This window comes from Scomber scombrus, chromosome 11 (assembly GCF_963691925.1).
Source record: "Scomber scombrus chromosome 11, fScoSco1.1, whole genome shotgun sequence".
Lineage (NCBI taxonomy): Eukaryota > Metazoa > Chordata > Actinopteri > Scombriformes > Scombridae > Scomber > Scomber scombrus.
The window spans coordinates 25,008,330-25,028,626 of record NC_084980.1 but is presented as its reverse complement, the minus strand read 5'-3'; the positions used below and the strand labels follow the sequence as shown (position 1 = coordinate 25,028,626).

The following is a 20,297-nucleotide window of genomic DNA, read 5'->3' as shown; positions in this document are numbered from 1 at the left end:
CTGCACTGTTTTCTTTTTCTCCATTGATTTTTAGAGGATGTTTGGAGCCAAAATGTCACATTACTGCCTTCTACTGGATTAGAAATAAGACTAAATTCTGCTGTCTAATCTAAATTATTAAATAAAATAATAAAGATAAAGATAGAGATACATTCATTCAGTGGCGATTTTAGACCCTAAATTTGATCTAAAGACCCCTAAAAATAATACAATTATTGTTTGTATTTTTTTCCTTAAAAATGATTTTATACAAATTTAATTATTTTTGCGAGCCTGTCTGTTAGAGATAGGACAAACACTTACGCTACAGGTTCAAATGGTTTTATTTTAACAGGTTTAATGTACTTTGGATAGGTCATTAATATATAATCTTTGCCTCAGGGTTCCCTACTACCTCATTCAATTCTCTAATTTACTTCTCAGTCTGATTTGTGGATAGCAATCATAAATGTTAATTTTGTTAATATGGAGGAAGAAACAAACTAAGATTACTTTGATATTCAAACTAACAATTCTATTAAGCAGGAAGATGATACCATGAAACAGAGCCAGAAACTTCAGCAGACTATCAATTTATTAATTTTACTGGGAACATTTCACATCCATAAATCCAGGTTCCTGCCTATCATATAAAGTGTTCATGTTTGAATCTAGAGAGAATTTGAGTCAAAGGAAAAGGAAATCTGAAAATCTACAGCCAGAGGTGGAAAAAGTACTCACATTCTGTACTTAAGTAGAAGTACAGATACTTGGTTCTGCTGTAAGCCACATTTGAGACAGAATATATATAAACATTACGGCTGTCAGCGTTAATGCAAAACTATGTACTGTTGCTATTTAGATTGTGTTTTATCTTGTTGTGCAGCACTTTGGAAAACTAAAATCGTGCTATATAAATAAAGTGGATTGGATTGGATTGGATTTAGATGGCATCCATGAAAGTACATTATGGACCAAACTGTAGTTGTAAAATAAATAAATCTTACTTCCAAGTCCACTTATTTTTTTTTTAAAGTTGCTTATTCAAAATCTAAAAATTATCATCAAACTAAAAGTTCTCATTATGCACCTAATGAACCCCATCAATGTTGTATTATTATTACTGATACATTACTGTGTACTGAGGATGTAGTAGGTCAAAGTGAAGCTAAATTAAACTACTTTAACAAACATAGTCAAATAAACCTTGTCAACTCTGATAATTCTTTATTGCTCTTTTGTACACATGTATAAATGTTTAAATATATACTATACATCTTATTTAGGCTTTTCACTCTACTTTAATTCAAACATGCTGAGATTTGCTTCATTGTGCTCATGTTATGCACACATACACTTCAGATGTTTAATGTTAAAAATGAATAGCCTACCAACCCTTGGACCTGATCACTAACCTCCCTGTTTCACACTGTAACTGTTTTACCTGATATGGAGTTTAACATGTTTATAACTTAATCTAATAACTTGTAAATCATTATAAATAAAGGCAACCTCAATGATTCTTCAAGTTTAAATAAAGCCTTAAATGAACTATGATGATTAATAATCCACAACAACAAGATTCATTTGCATTATATAATTATTTTATTTGATATATTTACAAAGTACAACAAAACAAAACAAAAAATAGTGTCAATAACGGGTTGCATTTTGTACCACTGCTCTGGGCCTGTTTGTGTCGGTCCTGAGAGTTGAATAGATTGAATCCCACCGTGATAAAAACCACAGGGACCTCCACAGCAGCCTCAACTGTGTGTGTGTGTGTGTGTGTGTGTGTGTGTGTGTGATGTGGATCTGGTCTCTCTTCAGTGCATGGCTGACTGACTCCTTTCAGTACCCCTTTATTTTACAGTTAGTGATGTGCTGCTGACCAGCCTGCCTGCCTTGTTTTGCTGCATGATTTCTAGACCTGTCTGTATAGTCGTGGTGGTAAAAACCTTTGTCTACTGGAAAAAGCATCCGGTGAAAAGTGGCTGCTGGAGTAAACAAACCCACTAGCTATGGCTAAAATGTGCTAACATCAGGCTGTTTTGTTTTACCCAACAGTGCGTTCGCATGAATTATGGATGTTTCTCTCCTAATCTGATACAATTCAACGTGCTAAGTAATCTACCTGTCCACTGGCAACATGTATTTCTCTGCAAGTAATGTGATGCTACCAGATCAGTAAACACTCTTGAATGTCACTAAAAGTGTTTTTCTTCCCCATACTTAAAAGAAAACGTCACTCTTCACATTAAAAAACACTGGGGATCACATGGGAAGCACTTTGCACAGTAACTCTACACTATAATGATCACTGTAACCACAGCAAAGGCATCCAGGAATCATCATCTCAATCACTTCAAATCAATACCTAGAAATGGGGATTAACACTCGAGGGGGTGGGGGGGGGGGAATGGAAACATTAGCTGGTTTAATTACAGTAGGTGCTGGGAATCTCATGTGAGGCGTTCAATGCTCACTACTCTTCTTTTTTCATTCTTTAAATAATTAACAATGTACACTCATTTTTATTAATTCCAGTTTCTTTACATGTTAATAAGTCATTAACTCGTTAAGTCGACTCCTGTACAGCCTGTTCAGAGACAGGTGAGTGCTAAAGTTTAATGAAGTAACTACATTAACGGATCGCTAACTCGGTGTAAACCAGGGATGTCGAAATATTGCAAATTCACACCGCTTTCAAAACTATAATCTTGCGTGTTTAGCGGAAGGGTAGCAGAACTTCAACCTTATGAGGAGGCCTAAAATAATGACTTAAGAGTGTGTTTGCAAAGGCACTGTTTATACCCGTGAAGTGGTTTGCTAAATTTGACCGCGAGGCTAAACAGTATTGTAAAAAAAAACAAAAAAATCAACTTGAAAGGAAGTCTTTCTCATTTGAAAGGAATGCAGTAAATCAAACCGTGAAGGGAGCTATGGCAACCGCTGACAAATTAACGCAGACATGTTAAAATGTTCTCAGTTATGCGTTCAGTGATTTTAGACAGTAGAGAGTGTGTTTGTGTGTTTTTGTGTGTGGGTTCCTGGTTGTTTTTGTCCTGCCTCCTCCTCCTCTTCCTCCATACGGCTTCAACATGAGGGGGAACAGTGTCGACGGTCTGATCACACTCCCGTCTGACTTTCGCGTCACACTCTGCCACCCTTCCATCACTCCCTCCCTGTCGCTGACGCACACACAGAGTGATCCTGGCCTAAGTGACTCTGACGGACCGTGATGTCTCCTCATCACATGATGGAGCACTGCTCCGCCGCTCCGGCCGCCCCGGTGCCTCCTGCGAGATTGAGGGACTCCATGTCGAAGTTAAAGCCGGGAGGCTGGAGGGGAAGAAGGAAGAGGAAGAATGATGTCATGTGTAAACTGGGTTGAGGTGAAATGAAAATACAAACTTTAGTCTTTTTATTTTGCCATGTGTTGCTTTTACATCCTGTTTTGATACATTTTATGTTTTATGTAAAGCAATACCTGCTTTGTTGTTGAAATGTGCTATGCAAATAAATTTGCCTTGCTATACACTGTCATACTGTTTATACCACGGTGGCCGTTCCTTTCAGATCACTGGGTGAATTGGACCATTGAAGCCAATGTTGTAAACCAATGAACAACTTCTTTATGGCATTTCTGTCTGGTTATTATGTCTAGTTTCTAAACTTATTTTTCCAGAAAATATACTGCATCAGGCTACATATAAATTATTTAGGCCTGTCACCATGACTACTTTTGTTGGATGATATATTGTCTCAGAAATTATCACAATAAACGATATTATTGTCATCTGGAGATCATTTTATACCAATGATGTAATGATAATATAATAGCGGGGGGGGGGGGGGGGGGGGGGCGCACACTACACTTCTGTAAAAACACAGACTGCCATTATGGACCGGGACAGTTATTTACCTTTAATAAAATTCTGCAGTCTCCACTCAGGACGTACACAGTGAGGAATGGAGGAAACTACTCGCTTAGCCAATGTAACATGATTAGCCTGTTAGCTGCTAATGTGGAGTGTGGTAATATTGAGGTAAAAAAAAAAATGATCCAGGTCATGTCCACGTATCATATGATAATGATGTTGATAATTACGTTATTGTATGGTAAGGCCATAATGTAATTATTGTGACAGGCCAACAATTACTACAATGTAAAATACCGTTAACGTCTAGTCTAAGCCATCTAAGGTATCATCCCTCATTCACGTTGTTGTTCACAACCCAATGCTATTACAAAAGATTAAAGATTATATTTGTGATAATTTTGTGCAATGAAATTAATACTAGAAAAACATCTCCTGAGGTTAGCATTTGAATCTATTTATGTTTTTATGAATGGATTCTTAAATGAAAGAACAGATACTATATTTTCCTTCATCAAGCACGGCATTGAAACACAAAACTACTATTCAATAATGTCAAATATACGCTACATTAATTGTGTTTTTGTTTATTTCAATACAAATCTGAGTACTGTTCTGACTGAGAGCAGTGTCAACTTACCGCATCTCCTGCTAGCTCTTTCGGTGGCTGGCCCAGATCTTGTAGCTGCAAACAAAAGTCACATGATCTCCAATGAGTGCCGTTTTATAACCAAAAAAACTTTTAACACCGAGGTGAGACTGAGACATCAGTGTGTGAGCCATGTCATCCACTGCTGCAGGCTCCTACTGCGGTAATAGCAGGCAGTAATCTAATGTGTGATGTCTGCGTCGTGTTAGCACTCCTCAATGAGACATTTCCTGGAGTGGTGACAGTGGCGGGATCTGCAGTGTGTCAGCTGCAGTGATGGCTGAGTGATATCATAATCCAAATATTTAAAAAGCAAGAGAAAAAAACACTTGCATAATGACTGATTCTGGTTTCTTTTCTCTGTGGCGTTCACAGTTAAGTGTTTAAACGTGCAGAGTGTTAGAAAAGAGACGGCTCTGCTTCACCTGTTGCATCAGCTCCATGATGTTGTCGAACTTTCCGTCTTTATCTACTGCCGCCTCTTCCTCCCTCTCAAAGTGCTTACAGATATCTCCCATGATCTTGGCCTGCTGCTCGTAGCGCTGGTAGTCCTCGGGGCTAAGGCTCGGCTTGTTGGCATCCAACCACTCTGGGTACTGTGAGGGTGAGAGATGGTTATGAGCAGTGCTGGTGGAGCAGACTGGAAACAATGGTAGTGCTATTAAAAAACACACAAACCTTGGTAGTTATCTCTTTGAGAGATGGATACAGTACTTCCTTAGAGAGAAGGTTCTGCATGATGGATTGCATGATGGGCAGGATGTTTCCTTCCTCACCGCCCGCTTCACCACCCTCATCCAATCCCAGGCCTTCGAGAGCCTTGACGAGATCGTCTCCAGCGAGTCCTGTGGACTGTACCAGAACAAAACCAACAGTCAGTAACGTGTTTTACGTTTGCATCGCTCGTATCAAATCAAATGTTTGATGCTCATTTGATCCACCTGCAGGTTGTCTGCATTTTTGGCCAGGCCACGCAGAGTTTCTTTAAGACAGGAAGTGAATTCTTGTTGGGAGGCGGTGTCAGTGCCTACACACAGAACACACGGATGACGTTTAGGGCACAGGAACAAAACGGTAAGCAGACAAACACGTGTAAATCACAAACAATAAAAATAAAGGAGTGTAGACCTTACCGACTTTGCCTGCAGCCTCTGACAGTTTTTGAAAGTGCTGGAGCAGATCTGGCTCCTCTTGGGCCAGCTCAGTCATGGCTTTCTCCCACTCCTCCTTGGCTTGGGCAGCCATGTCTCCCTCGAAGAGAGCCTCGAAGAGCTTGCAGTCCTCGAGCAGGGGCGGCTATAAACGCAGACAGAAAACATGTGAAGAAGAGAAGAAGAAGGGAAAGACTAAGAGCGATAAACTGTATCCAACTTTCATTCTGTGGCTGCTTTTAACATTTTAAGTTTCTTCTCAGCACTAGAAACCTCTTTGCATCACAGGGACTAATTCAAGAAGTCTGGAGGTGGAAATCTTGCTGACTGTAATGAACAATATCTACAAGACAATTATAGCTCCAGTTATGGTTCGTTTGCCATATTTCCTGCCCCAAAAAAATACCCCTGAAACCAAGAGAGCACTTCATGATGATTGGTGAACTTGTGGAGTGGATTTTACTGTACTTAACTTTGCTGATTAATCAAATGCAAGCTCTCCAAGTAACACAAAAAAAAGTAATAAAACAGGAATGACGACCGAGCCATTAAATACTTTCAATCCTTCAGAGAACAAAACTGCTGACAGCCACTTGAAATAGTCCGACTAGATAAAAATCTATCAAGATATGTTTTTATTTTACTAGAAATTATCTTTAAAGACCACAATTCTCCTGTTTGCACACAAGTTATAGCTTTTTGTGGGAAAGATGTGAGCAGTAAAACAGCAACATCACATCACAAACCTTCTCTGCTCCACTGTTGGCTGAGGCGGAAGGAGCTCCAGGCTCAGGGGCCGGAGGGGCAGCGGTCTTGTCGAAGTCATCGAGCGCACCTGAAACCAAGAGACAAGTAAACAAGTTATTTATACAGATTAAAGAATTCAGTAATTATCTACTTAATCTAAGTCTCCAAACAATCTCCAGCATGTTTCAACTGATTTTACTAAGTCTAAAATGTTAAACACCCGCCCAGTTGTAGCTTTTATTTGTTTTACTGCTGCTGCTGTGGCAACAAGTGTTACTGGTTTATGCTGTAAAGCCACTTTGGAGCTGTCCAGTGTTGAATTTTTCCAGCTCTTTGGGAGCCGTAAGAACAATAACTTTTAATCTTTAACATTATGAATCAAGGATGAGGTGGAACAAGAACACAAATTCTTATTTTAATGTTTCAACAAATATTAATTATATCAGATACCATGGCTGTGATTATTTTCATTAAAAGATAGATATCAGAAAATCCTGAAAAATATTGATCCCAATCTCACAGAGCTTTCTCAAGCTTCTTTAAGACTTGTTAAAACACACATGCATTCAATTTACTATCACAGTGGACAAATGTTACTATTTTAGAAGAACCAATAAAATGAGTATTTTTACTTCAAAATGTGTTTTAAAGAAATGCTGCAAATTAGGTTTCCATGCATCGGTGAATTACTACTCATTACACCAGACGCATTTAAACCAACATAAAGCGAAGTAAAGCCATAAAATATACGCTTGGTTGCCAGTTTATTTATTTAACAAAGATTGCTGAATAAGAAAAAAAGGAGATGAGCACTAGCACTGGGGAGTCGTGGTTACTAACTTTCTGCCTCGTAGTGTAAACCAACAGCGAAGCCTGTTAGAGGGCAGAGCACACACAACTAAATAAAAACTGTCTAATTCAGCAGATTTGGGGTTTTACTGCTTTGTGAAATATGTCTTAAAAAGCTTTTTCAGATGCTTGAATCAGACTGCTTAGTAATCAAAAACAGGCCTCATCCTGCCTAAATATGCCCGACACATGTTCACTTACATCATCCTATCTTGTAATGTTATCTAGGAATGTGGGGTAATCCTTATGAATGTTGTAAGTGCGTCAGGATGAGATCTTCTAAAGGTAAGCTAGCTCCACCTCCAGCAGCTACAACAGTAACATGCTGCTCTAACACTGATGCTTCAGTACTTATAATTTAATGATGTCATTTATAATAATATATCAGTCAGAGGGACCAAAGCACTACTTTTACTGTAATACTGCATACTACATATCTCATAATACTGCAGTACTTTTACTGTAATACTGCATACTACATCACTCATACTACTGCAGTACTTTACTGTAATACTGCATACTACATCACTCATACTACTGCAGTACTTTTACTGTGATACTCTAACTACATCACTCATAATACTGCAGTACTTTTACTGTAATACTGCATACTACATATCTCATAATACTGCAGTACTTTTACTGTAATACTGCATACTACATCACTCATACTACTGCAGTACTTTTACTGTGATACTCTAACTACATCACTCATAATACTGCAGTACTTTTACTGTAATACTGCATACTACATCACTCATAATACTGCAGTACTTTTACTGTAATACTGCATACTACATCACTCATAATACTGCAGTACTTTTACTGTAATACTGCATACTACATCACTCATAATACTGCAGTACTTTTACTGTAATACTGCATACTACATATCTCATAATACTGCAGTACTTTTACTGTAATACTGCATACTACATCACTCATACTACTGCAGTACTTTTACTGTGATACTCTAACTACATCACTCATAATACTGCAGTACTTTTACTGTAATACTGCATACTACATCACTCATAATACTGCAGTACTTTTACTGTAATACTGCATACTACATCACTCATACTACTGCAGTACTTTTACTGTAATACTTTAACTACATCACTCATAATACTGCAGTACTTTTACTGTAATACTGCATACTACATCACTCATACTACTGCAGTACTTTTACTGTGATACTCTAACTACATCACTCATAATACTGCAGTACTTTTACTGTAATACTGCATACTACATCACTCATAATACTGCAGTACTTTTACTGTAATACTGCATACTACATCACTCATAATACTGCAGTACTTTTACTGTAATACTGCATACTACATCACTCATACTACTGCAGTACTTTTACTGTAATACTTTAACTACATCACTCATAATACTGCAGTACTTTTACTGTAATACTGCATACTACACTCATAATATTTATGTACTTTTACTGTAATACTGCATACTACATCACTCATAATACTGCAGTACTTTTACTGTAATACCTTAACTACATTTTGCTGCTAACACATTATATATTTATTTTTACTGTATTAATCTCAGTACTTCTTCCTCCACTGCTAGCTGAGTTCACAGTATCACACCATCACAATGACACCTTCACTGACAGCTGAGTCGCCATTTTACACCACTGGGTTTTAACATTATATGTGACATTAAACAAAAAGAAGACTCAAGGACATTTTTTATGACATTATATTTTGGGGAAACCTGCTCAGTGGATCAGGATGGATGACAGCCAGCTTCCTGCTCACAATCACATCACAAACACACCAACACTGACAACTTTTTAGCTTCTCATTTTCGGTGAATAATTGTTGCAGCCGGACAGATTTTCGACTGCTACTTGATTTACTAGTTTGACAACATTTAGGAGCCATTTAATACAATTTAACCTGACACACAGAGAGGCACAGAGAAGGCTCAAACACTCAATCAGCTGCTGGTTTTTTAACCACATCCAAAAAGCAGATATTGTAGATAACGTAGCGGTCGATATAAAGAGTTAATGTTAATTCTTACTGTCCAATAATTGGTCCAGTTCTGCATCGTGTCCAGAGGGCTGCTCTCCTGATCCGGACGCCATGATGTTACCTTCAGCTGAGTGACCGAAAACTGACGCTTCTGTCGTGAAAAAATTGTCGTGGAAACAGCTACGTCACGGCCTCAGCTGTTCAATGAAATCTGGCGCCGCCTGGTGGTGATATAAATACTATAATATATATATATGTTTAATTTCATTTTTATTCTATAATTATGTATAAAATACAACTATAAACACTGAATTGTTTTATTTATATTGAAGCCCATTGTCATGGAAAAAATATTAGATATTAGAATGAGAAAATAAAGACAAAACAATCTTATTTTGAGACTTATCTCAAAATAATGATTTAGCATCTCAAAATAAAGACTTAGTATTTCAAAACAATGAATTATAACTCAAAATAATGACTTAGTATTTCAATATAATGAGCTAGTAACCCAAAATAATGAGAAACTATCTCAACATGAGATACTATCTCAAAATAATGATATACTAATTAATAAGTCATAAGAGAAGTCATTATTTTGAGAAAGTTTCTTTTTTTTTCTTTACATAGAAGGAAATGCACTTCTATATATATATATATTAATATAAAATCCCAGATATCTGGTGGTGAAAAAAGTATTCAGATGGAGCTAATTATTAATTTGGTTGTTGTTTCATTAATAATAATTTGTTTTTATTATTTTAGATATTTTCTTTATTTTGATTATATTTTCCATGCTATTTTTTTTTAATGAGAGTTATTTGTTTCGTTTAATTAATTTTTTACTCACTCAGCAAAATAAGTTTTAGCTAACTAGTATGTTGCTTTGTTTGTGAACTGAGTAACACTATATGGGCATCTGAGGTTATAGGTAGATATAGGATCATCAGTGGTAGAGAAAGTATTCAGACCCTTTACTTATTACCCAGTATTACAGTAAAAGTAATGGTTTGTTCCTCCCTGACTCATATGACATCATTAGATTATTAATAGTTAGCCTTCAGTGTTAAAGCAGGATGTTACTATTGTAGCTGCTGGAAGTGGAGCTAGTTTCAACTACTTTATATACATATAGTTAGCTAGTTTAGTCCAGTGGTTCCCAACCTAAGGGTCAGGCCCCTACAAAGGGTCACTAGATAAATGTGAGAGGTCATGAGATGATTAATGAGAGAGGAAAGAAGAAAAAACAAAGTTCTGATCCACAAATGTTTTCAGTTTTTGGACTTTTTCTCAAATCTTTGATTTTTGGTTAAAAAATCACTATTTGGTGGAGCTGTTAACAACTCAGACATCTGAAATGTGACCCCTGCTTTTTGTAAGACATCAAAAAGACTAAAAAAGGTTGTAAATCACTGATTTAACATATTTAACACTTATTAATAAATGTGTGATAAGTAGAACAGAATAGAGCAAAGTAATTTCTTTATAGCACACACACACACACACACACACACACACACACACACACACACACACACACACACACACACACACACACACACACACACACACACACTCACACACACACACACACACACACACACACACACACACACACACCACACACACACACTTATAAAGAGACATTTTAAAGCATCTTGTGATGACCTGCATGTGATAGTTTCTTCTCTGCCTGCAGGAAACGCATAAACTCAACCGGTAAATACAGCTGGTTGCCAGGGGGAACTGCCGCCGTCTCTAGGCAACGCAGACAAATAATCTCAAAGTAAGTGACGCAATGAAACAGTGATGACAAATATTTAGCATTATGAGGGCTGTGTTGATAGTAACCACGATGGGAGGCAATGAAATAAAGAATGACCACATTTTTGTCTTATTCATGGGGGGGAGGGGGCTTTCCACCGAAACAGACAGATAAAATCATAAGAGCTTAAAGTTTATTTTTATAGTGGATAATAGCCTAATAAATCTACTTTTCTTAAGTTAGCCTATGTGCTATTCAGTTTTAGTATTATTCCTTAATCATATCTACTCATTGAGGCAGACTAGAAAGCACTATTTGGGTCAACTCCTGTTATTTCTGAACGTGTTACATATAAATAAAAGTGACCAAATTTGACTATATGAGTTTAATAAACCTAAACAAAAGTTACAAAATGGTTTCAGTCATGAATTTATAAGCGATTTAGAAACAGGTTTTTCGTTTCGCTGACACACTTTTTGCATATTATTATTATTGCATAATAGCCGAAATAGCCTGTTGCATACTATTAAATAGGCTACAAATAATCTTTAATAAATAATACAGAAAACTAATTAATTAAAGCAAATGTTTTATAGGCTAAATATTGTTGGGTTTTTTATGATGCCAGTCAATCAAAACGTGGTAAATGTGGTTGGCAATGAACTTCTGCGCCACACTGGGTGTGTTATGTGGTCCTGCAAAGGGAGGAGGAGGAGGGAGGAGGAGAGTTCATACAGATGTGAGTAACGGTGCAGACATTTGATTCCCTAATTTGGTTTGCTGGGCGGGGAGCTGCTCCTCTGAGCCGCTATAGTAGAAGTCAAGTGAAGGGGAGCTGCAGTCCGGAGTTGCAATCTACCACTCAGTGCTGCTGGATGTCCTGAAGGAGAGCAGAGACCAGCTGCAGACAAGTACGCTAAAGGTAACAAACCATCAGATAACACCATCAGATTTCATGTGCGGGTTTCTGGCGTGTAGAGAAAATTGTTGCGGTTTTTGTGCAAAGATAAATATTTTTATTATCTGTAACTTGTTGCATCTTGTTGACCTGCATGTCTCCTGAGAGGAATGTAACACAATGAGCTGTTCAAATGTTGTATTTTTGCACGTTTTAGGATATTTTCACAGTTATAAAAAAACGTGGTGTTCACTCTTTGAATTGATTAAGAATGAATTGTGGCTTTATTAAGATAGAGAGAGTTTCAAATTAAATACAAAACCTGGTGTAAACATATCCCAGTACAACTTAATTGATGTGTGAATTGCTTATTTGTGAGTTTATTGCAACTTTATAATAATTTATTAGTAGTTCAAGACTTTTTTATTCATTTTTTTGTGGGTTGTAACTTACAAAAACTCAGCAAAAATGTTTTAAAATGTTGATTTTCTGTGCAGCAGGTGTTATTAAATGGGGTTGGGGGGGAATTACATTTTTGGGGCCAATGTTTCTGTATCAGTCTGTGTTTTAGCTGTAGTGTGGTCAAAGCAGGGTGCGGCAGGCGGCACACCCACCTTCACTGTCAATGAATGAAGCTCTGCATGAACACAGCTGTTACACACTCTCTCACACACAGAGCATTACAGGGCTTCCCCCTCTCTTTTTTTTGTATTTATTTTTTGCCTTACTGATTCAGATTTCTAATTTAAATGCAGAACTGTACTGTTTATTTCCGTCTTCGTTGATATATATATATATGTAGGTGTGGTGGGTCAGCCAGCCTTGAAAAAACTGCTTTCCTCCTAAACTAATCAGTGTACGTTTCATTAGAGACATTTTAATGTCTCCTCATAGTTTAAACTATGCCTCATAGTTTCAGATTCTCCACCCTGATAAGAATGGCCTTCAGGGGGAGAAAAAAAAGGCTGAATATTTAGTTGTTTGTTGGTTTGAAAAAGGTCAAATGTGAAGGTAGATTGTGTTCACGCCTACGCAAACACACAATCACCACACAATTGTTAAACCCTGATACACAGTTATCAAGCACTTAAACACACACACACACACACACACACACACACACACACACACACACACACACACACACACACACACACACACACACACACACGTACACACTGAGATAGTTTGCCAACAGAGGCCGTCTTGTGCTTCAACCTACGGATCCGTCCTAAGTGGATTACGAGAGAAATTCAGTTAGAGATGTTGTGTCATGACAACCAAACAAGCAACACACATGACCTCCTGTGCCTGAGATAAACAGTGTTTCCTGATGTGTGTGTGTGTGTGTGTGTGTGTGTGTGTGTGTGTGTGTGTGTGTGTGTGTGTGTGTGCGTAACATGAAAACTGACTGTGCAAAGGAGCATGATGGTGTCACGTCCTGTTTGCTGTCCTGTTGAAAGCCTAATGTGTGAACCTATTTTCAGCACTTCTCCATTTGGGGAAGTGTGCCTGTTTCTGTGATCCTGTCATGTTTTCCATGCTGTGCTATGAAAAGCCACTTTTTTTCCCTTTTCTTTTCTTTTTTTAAAACAGTGGGCCCTCATTTCTTTTTCCTTTTTTTCCCCTTTCCTTTCCTTTCCTCTTGCTATTTTCCTCTCCCATTTCTTTCCTGACTTGATTCCATAAGCAGCAGCAGCAAAGTAATGGCGGGAGAGGAGTGGCAGCATTGATTTTTCCATTATGACCCCCGTGTATACGTTTATTTTGAGTGGTTTACATGAAGCATAATTGGTACCCTGACTTTAAAGCTGGAGTGGGAGTATATTGAGCTGGGGGAGTGGAGTAAGAGGGGGACATCTGATGGAAAAGTGGGGGAGTCGCCGCCAAAAGAGAACCATGAGGAGGGGAGGAAAGGAAATGAAGGAAAGGAAAAGAGAGGAAAAAAGGAGAGAAGTTGGCAAATATGACAAAGTCACCAGTTGTTCAGCAGCAGCCAGACTGGAGCACATCTGGGACACATCAGTAAGTTGGAAAATCTTACAAGAAATAAAGGAGGAGGAGGTGGGGAGAGTGAGGAGAAAGAGGGAGAGAAAGGAGGGTGGTGAAAGAGAGAGGGGCCCTATGGTGACTCACTCTTGTGCTATTCCACTCCATCACTTTGTTTAAACTATGTGTCCTTCTGCGGCCGAGGCACAGGGCTTCCCCCGAGTTCCTCCCTCCTCGTTTTCTATTTTACTCCCATCCCCTCCCTCTTGGCTTTGAGTGAGTCATCCTGCAGGAGCTTTAAGGGGTTTCTTTTTTTCCACTTCTCTCTCTTTTTTTTGGGTCATTTTCTTTGTATTCACACGAGTCCAGCTTTTTCCCTTCCCCAGTCGACTCTGCTTCATAGGTGTTTAATAGGACTAATGTAAACAGGCGCTTTCTCCTTGTTTATAACTGTGTCTCTGTGTAAACTGGAAACGCAGTGCTTATGGAGCCAAGAGGACAATTGGTGTCAGGAGAGATGGGAGGGAGGACAGCTAGTATGGTCAACGTGTTTCTGCACTGTAAAAACATCAGTTTTTATCTCGTTTAATACTTTTTTTTCAGCCTAAAATCATGTTTTTTCAGCTTTTACAATGCTAGGATTTTGTCACAAACAAAAATGTTCAGCGTTCAGTGTCGGTTCTACAGAAGTAAAAAAGCAAGACCTTCTTAATATAGACGTTACGCTGAAAGGCTCCGTAGAATTCCATGGTAGAGCAGGAAGAGGATATCATCTTTAATAGCAGTCGCCTCATTAGATCACAGCTGTTGTGGTTTGAGTCATTTGTCTAGACTGGAAAAAACCGCCTTGCACTGGGCACAGATGAATGCAACCATTTCACACCTGATTACATGTCTCAAGGGTATTTTTTTTAAAAACGTGGCAACACCAGTCATTTCTCTTCAGGAAAAGGGCGTTTATTAATCTGAGTTTTGGCGCCATTTTGTGACAAGATCCAAACACGAGGGTAGCGGCTGGGTGGAGCCCCTAGTCGATCGAGGAAAAATGAATAGTGAAATATCTATTTGTACAACGACTTTAATAATCCAGTGATCTTTTAAGTCATTTATCAATGCTAGTAATTTTTGGTTCGCACAAAACAACCAATTTAAAGATGTTACTTTGAGTTTGTTGGACATTCGTGATCAGGACATTTTAAAGATGAAACAATCAAAAAAGTCACATTAGCTTATTCATAGTGTTACAAATGAAAAGCTGAACAAACTTGCTCAATTCAATACAGTCAGGGATGTGTCTGCATAAATGACTAGCTTACAGTGGTTGATGTTAGGTAATGCTTTATGCTTCATTTCACCACTTACTATAATCCTGTAATTGTCACTTGTAGCATTGTGGTGTTTCAGGAAAACTATTGTCTCATTGTCATAGAGTTGTCTATCTTAGTTTGAAAGAAATTAAAAACTGCCACCAATAATGAAAATAGCTACCGTCCTTTCTTTTTAGAAGTTAGAGGAGTTGTATCTGACTTCACGTCCTTAATAAAACATCTTCAGGTATTTCTAAGTACCTACTGTGTATTATTAAAAGTAAAAAAATAAAAACTCAGCTAGTTTAGTTTGGTGTCCAGAAGTACGTCAACTTTTCCAAACTGAGCCCTGCCCCTGTAAAGAGCGCAGACAAAATCATCAGAGAAAAATGTCTCCTGTGAAACAACCAAGACTGCTTTGACTTTGGGGAGTTGTCTGTTGTCTTGTTAATTTTTTATGTTTGAGCTTCACCTTGCAGATACTAAAAGGTTGTTTTCACATTCAGCTGCTGAAGGAGGAAAGCCTCTCTGAGCTCGCTTTAAGTCTGAGGTTAAGGCGTGTTCATGGTCCAGTATACAACTTACACAACTTATACAAATGTGATGTTTACTATATTTAAATGTGAAGCCTCCAATACACAAACACTGATAATTAGACTTAACAGTGAAGTAGGAGACATAAAATGAACATATTTGCATACTCATAGATTGTAGATTTTTAATAGGGGAAAACAGATAAGCTTTAATGTTAAGAACTGAAGAAAATAAGATAATTGTACTTTTTTTGGGGGGGAAAAACATGAAACATAAATTATTATACGAAGTCTGAGCTTTATTTACATTTCTAGAGAGTTTGATAGCTTGAAGATCTCCTCTGACAGCACTTGATTTAAGTCCTTGCTAAGACTTTTCGAGTGTAGATGAAATCTCTGAGTGGGAGTGGAACAAATGAGGCGGTCCCTGTTTAGAGCAAGATGACAGACTCACTGTGGGGTCGGTGGAGGTTGCAGCGCCACACCCCACCAGTGAGGACATGAGCATAGAGGAATGTCGAGAGTGAAAAAGTCTGCTCTTGGTGCAGGAATGCTGTTGAGAAAGCAGTCTGGAGTTTGATATGAGGCAGAAACTTACCAGAGAGAAAGAGGTGGAGTGTTCGCCAGATGATTTGGCCAGGCCAGATGTAAATGTGCTGTGACTGGGGGGGCGAAGGGGAGAGAGGGGGACCACAGTGAAGTCATTATTTGTGGTTTTAAATTGTGTTTTCATGGTTTCACTTGTTGTTTCAACCATTCATAAAAATACAATAACATCATTGTGTTTCTCAGTAAATGGTATGTAGGAGTGCAGAGCATGTTTGAGTTGCAAGCTGTTGCCCTCATGTGGTCGTATCTTGTACTTCATCTAGAAGTTATAAATATTGCTTACTAATTCTTTCTTTTTTTCTGTATTTTACCTTTTGCAGTTTTCTCTGTTCGAGTGGCTGATGGTGAAAATCTGAGGAAGTGATTCCCAAAAAAAGTAAACCTAATAAAAGAACCACATCTCAGTTTCTCTTGTCACCTCCTACATCTTCCATCATGGCTATAGTCTTCCATACCAGCCCCCTCCTATGGACACGGTTGGCAGCCATGATCTTCGCCTGTGTGGCTTTCTCTGTGGCCATTCATGGTGGCAAAGTCAACCACGGCACTGGAGACTGGTGCATCTTCTGCTGGGCCTTCAGCTTTGCTGGGACTCTGCTCGTCATCCTGGTGGAGTTGTTCGGCCTGCAGGCCAGAGCTCCCGTTTCCTGGAAGAACTTCCCAATCACCTTTGCCTGTTACGCCGCCCTGCTCTGCCTGTCTGCCTCCATCATCTTCCCCCTGTACTTCCTCAAAGGTTCCACAGGTCAGAGTGAGATCCGCGACTACCGCATCGTGTCAACTGTTTTTTCCTGCCTGGCCACAATCGCCTACATGAGCGAGGTGAGCATCAGCAAGGCGCGTCCAGGTGAGGTCGCTGGTTACATGGCCACAGCCCCTGGCCTGCTGAAAGTCTGCGAGACCTTCGTGGCCTGCATCATCTTTGTCTTCGTCAGCGACCCCGTGTTGTACGACCGCCACGACGCACTCAAGTACTGCATGTCCGTCTACTGCATCTGCTTCATCTTGTCAGCAGCTATCATTCTGCTCTGCGTGGGAGAATGCACCGGCTGCCTCCCCTTCCCATTTGCCCGCTTCCTGTCTGCCTACGCCTTGCTAGCTGTGGTCCTCTATCTGTCAGCGACCATCATCTGGCCAATCTTCAACTTTGACCCCAAGCACGGCGGAACAAAAACGAGGTCCAGCTCCTGCTCCAGCACCCTGGGGCTGTGTGTGTGGGATAAGCTCATGGCGGTGGCTGTGCTCACCGCTGTCAACTTCATCCTCTACCTGGCCGACCTGATCTACTCCGCCCGCCTGGTGTTTGTCAGCGCTTGAGGGAAGAGAAAGGATGTCAGGCCTGCAGTATGCTCCAAATGAAATTGAATTTGGCATGTTCTCAAAGGCTGTGGAACTGCTGTCAAATATATGGTGCTGCAAACAAATGCCAGCGTACTCGCCACGACTCCGGTCAGTTTGCATCCACACCCACTGGAGGAGCTTTGAGTCATGATGGGAATAGACCGAAGAGTTTGAGTTGTGTTTTCCAATCCGGTGCAACACCATTTGTTGTTTGAAATGTTATTAAGTTCTTGTAGCATAAAATACAAGACTCCCATATTACCTGTGTTATGTTTGACCAAGAGATGATGTGTTGGGCACAACAAATGAAGCTTTAAAAAAAAGATATTGATAAATTCAGCTGGTCAGTCTGAGTGAAATCAAATCAAAAATCTTGTTGGTTTTTTTTTTTGGTCCCAAACTCAAAGTCTTGTCTCTGCAAACCTGCCAAATTTGATTTCGTGTGAAGTATACTGCCTGGCTGAGGGCCTTAGAGAGAAAGGTCGAAGAGTAGAGGGAGAGGTTGAGGTCAGTGGCTATGTTTACATGTACAACAATACGCCAATAAATTACTGAGGCTTTCTGTTCACGTGTTGGAGCATGTATAAATGTCAAACCTTGCTTCCAGTGGCTTGGATAGGCTCATATCTAGAATATGAGAGAATGTGATTTCTGGAACATGCTGACATTAATATCCAAGAAATTAAGATACATGTTTATCCTTTTTAATGGCAAATCACTGCCAAGTAGGTTCCCATTGTAATATTCAAAATATGCAATTTTTTATATATATTTACAGGAATGTTTGTTATCTGGATGAGTAAGCTATTAAAATAATGTCTAACTCAAATAGGGATACAAGCTAACACCCAAAATACTATGTGCATGTAAACATAGTCGGTGATGAGAAATTAAGGAAAACCAAAGTAAATGGTGGCTTTTTTATTTTTTTTTGTATAATGTATATTGTCAATGTTCTGCCTTAAGTCTGTTTTCAATTTGATTTCAGGAATAAAGAGACTGTCGAGCAGTATTTCCTTTCTCAGTTAAAGAAAGAAATAAAGAATCGATTCATTTTAGTTGTACAGTTCCAAGATTAAGTTAGCTGTTGTAGGGGAAAAAAAGTAATCAATTGGAGGAAAGATGGTTCAAAGAAAGGTACAGTACATTTCTGTTGAAGTAATTATATTACTTAACAAGATTAACGGGGAATGGGACTGACTTTTTTAGTTTTCCCAACAGTACGCAGTGCAGCTGATCAGGTTGTGTTATTCATCAGTTAACCTGACTGTTTTAAGACTCCATTGTTATAAGTTATAAGACTTGAAGTAGTGCAAAAATAGTTTATGTGATGTTAAGATGAATGCTAGGCTAAGCTTTTTTGGTCCTGTTATGATATATGTGTATCTGCAAGCTACAATCAATGGTAAGAATATATATGTGGAAAGAACATATGCAAGATTGTGGATTTTTAAAAATGAATATGGTTTAAATGCACTTAATATTAGTATTTTCTAAGTGGGTTTTTTTCCTGATGTCTCCAAACATTAAAGTATCTTTTAACACCAAACTCACAGCACTTAATTAATTTAGATTGTCATCGATTGGGTCTTTTGATTTTATACTGCTGTAACAAAAAACAAAAACAAAAGAAGAAGAAAAACTCTGAGAAAGAGACAAAAAACGATGCTTCTCTCTCTCTGTTGATGTTAGTGTTATATTCTTTAACTTTTTTATATTCCACAGTTCATGTTTAAAGTGTGCATACCACATCAGTGTTGTCAGAAAATGTAATCCAGTGTTTCAATAAAACCACATTGTAAACAGACGATTGTGTGTTCGTTGTATTTCATGTTTTGGTGCCATGTTACCCATTCGGTGGATCTATTGATGGCGATTGGTCCAACATTGGTCTGGACTGAGATATCGCAACTATAATCGGATATATTGCCATGAAATTTGTTGCAGATATCAACAGAGCCCGGAGAATGAATCCTATTGACTCTGGTGATACCTGACCTTTTATCTAGTGCCCCCACTAGGTCAAAGTTTTCACTTATTTATTAAAATATTTCAACATCTACTAAATGGATTGGTACAACATTTGGTACAGACATTCATGGCTCCTACATGATATGTCCCTGATTTTTCCTCTAGCGCCAGAATAAGGTTGCGATTTGTGGTTGGAAGTGAAATGTCTCGAAAACTACTGGATGAATTCTTAGCAATACATACAATTTCATGTTTTATGTTACATAAAAAGTTAATGCAACACTTAACTTTTCATCTAGAGCCATCATCATCAGGTCAAATGTTTCTTTTTTCCAACACTTTGGTTTTCAGATAACAAAACCGATCAGTGTTAGCTCTTTATGTTTAGAGCTAACTAGCCAATGCTAAATGCTAAACTAAGATGGTGAACATGGTCAAAATGACCTGCTAAACTTCAGCTTGTTGGCTTTATCATTATGAGGATGTTACCATGCTCATGTTATGATTTAGCTCAAAAGGCGTAACCCTAACCCTAACTTAGCTTTAGGCTCTTATATTAACACTAGGGCTGTCAGCGTTAACGCGTTAATCACGATGCGATTAAGGGCTGAGCATAATGCAT

The 20,297-nt window shown here is 38.6% G+C and overlaps 2 protein-coding genes across 2 annotated transcripts; one reads left to right on the top strand and one right to left on the bottom strand.

Annotated features, from left to right (window-relative positions):
* Positions 1-1,571: 1,571 nt before the first annotated feature.
* pex19 (peroxisomal biogenesis factor 19) lies at positions 1,572-9,396 on the bottom strand. The gene is made up of 8 exons (XM_062429534.1): positions 9,312-9,396; positions 6,407-6,495; positions 5,643-5,805; positions 5,451-5,536; positions 5,188-5,361; positions 4,935-5,105; positions 4,501-4,545; positions 1,572-3,321 (listed from the first exon to the last, which is right to left on the bottom strand). The coding sequence occupies exons 1-8, from the start codon at positions 9,373-9,375 to the stop codon at positions 3,232-3,234; spliced, it is 882 nt and encodes a 293-aa protein (XP_062285518.1). The 5' UTR covers positions 9,376-9,396; the 3' UTR covers positions 1,572-3,231.
* Positions 9,397-11,827: 2,431 nt separating this feature from the next.
* Positions 11,828-19,512, top strand: myadmb (myeloid associated differentiation marker b). The gene is made up of 2 exons (XM_062428889.1): positions 11,828-11,949; positions 16,684-19,512. Exon 2 carries the CDS (start codon positions 16,799-16,801, stop codon positions 17,678-17,680), a length of 882 nt encoding a protein of 293 aa, XP_062284873.1. The 5' UTR covers positions 11,828-11,949; positions 16,684-16,798; the 3' UTR covers positions 17,681-19,512.
* Positions 19,513-20,297: the final 785 nt, after the last annotated feature.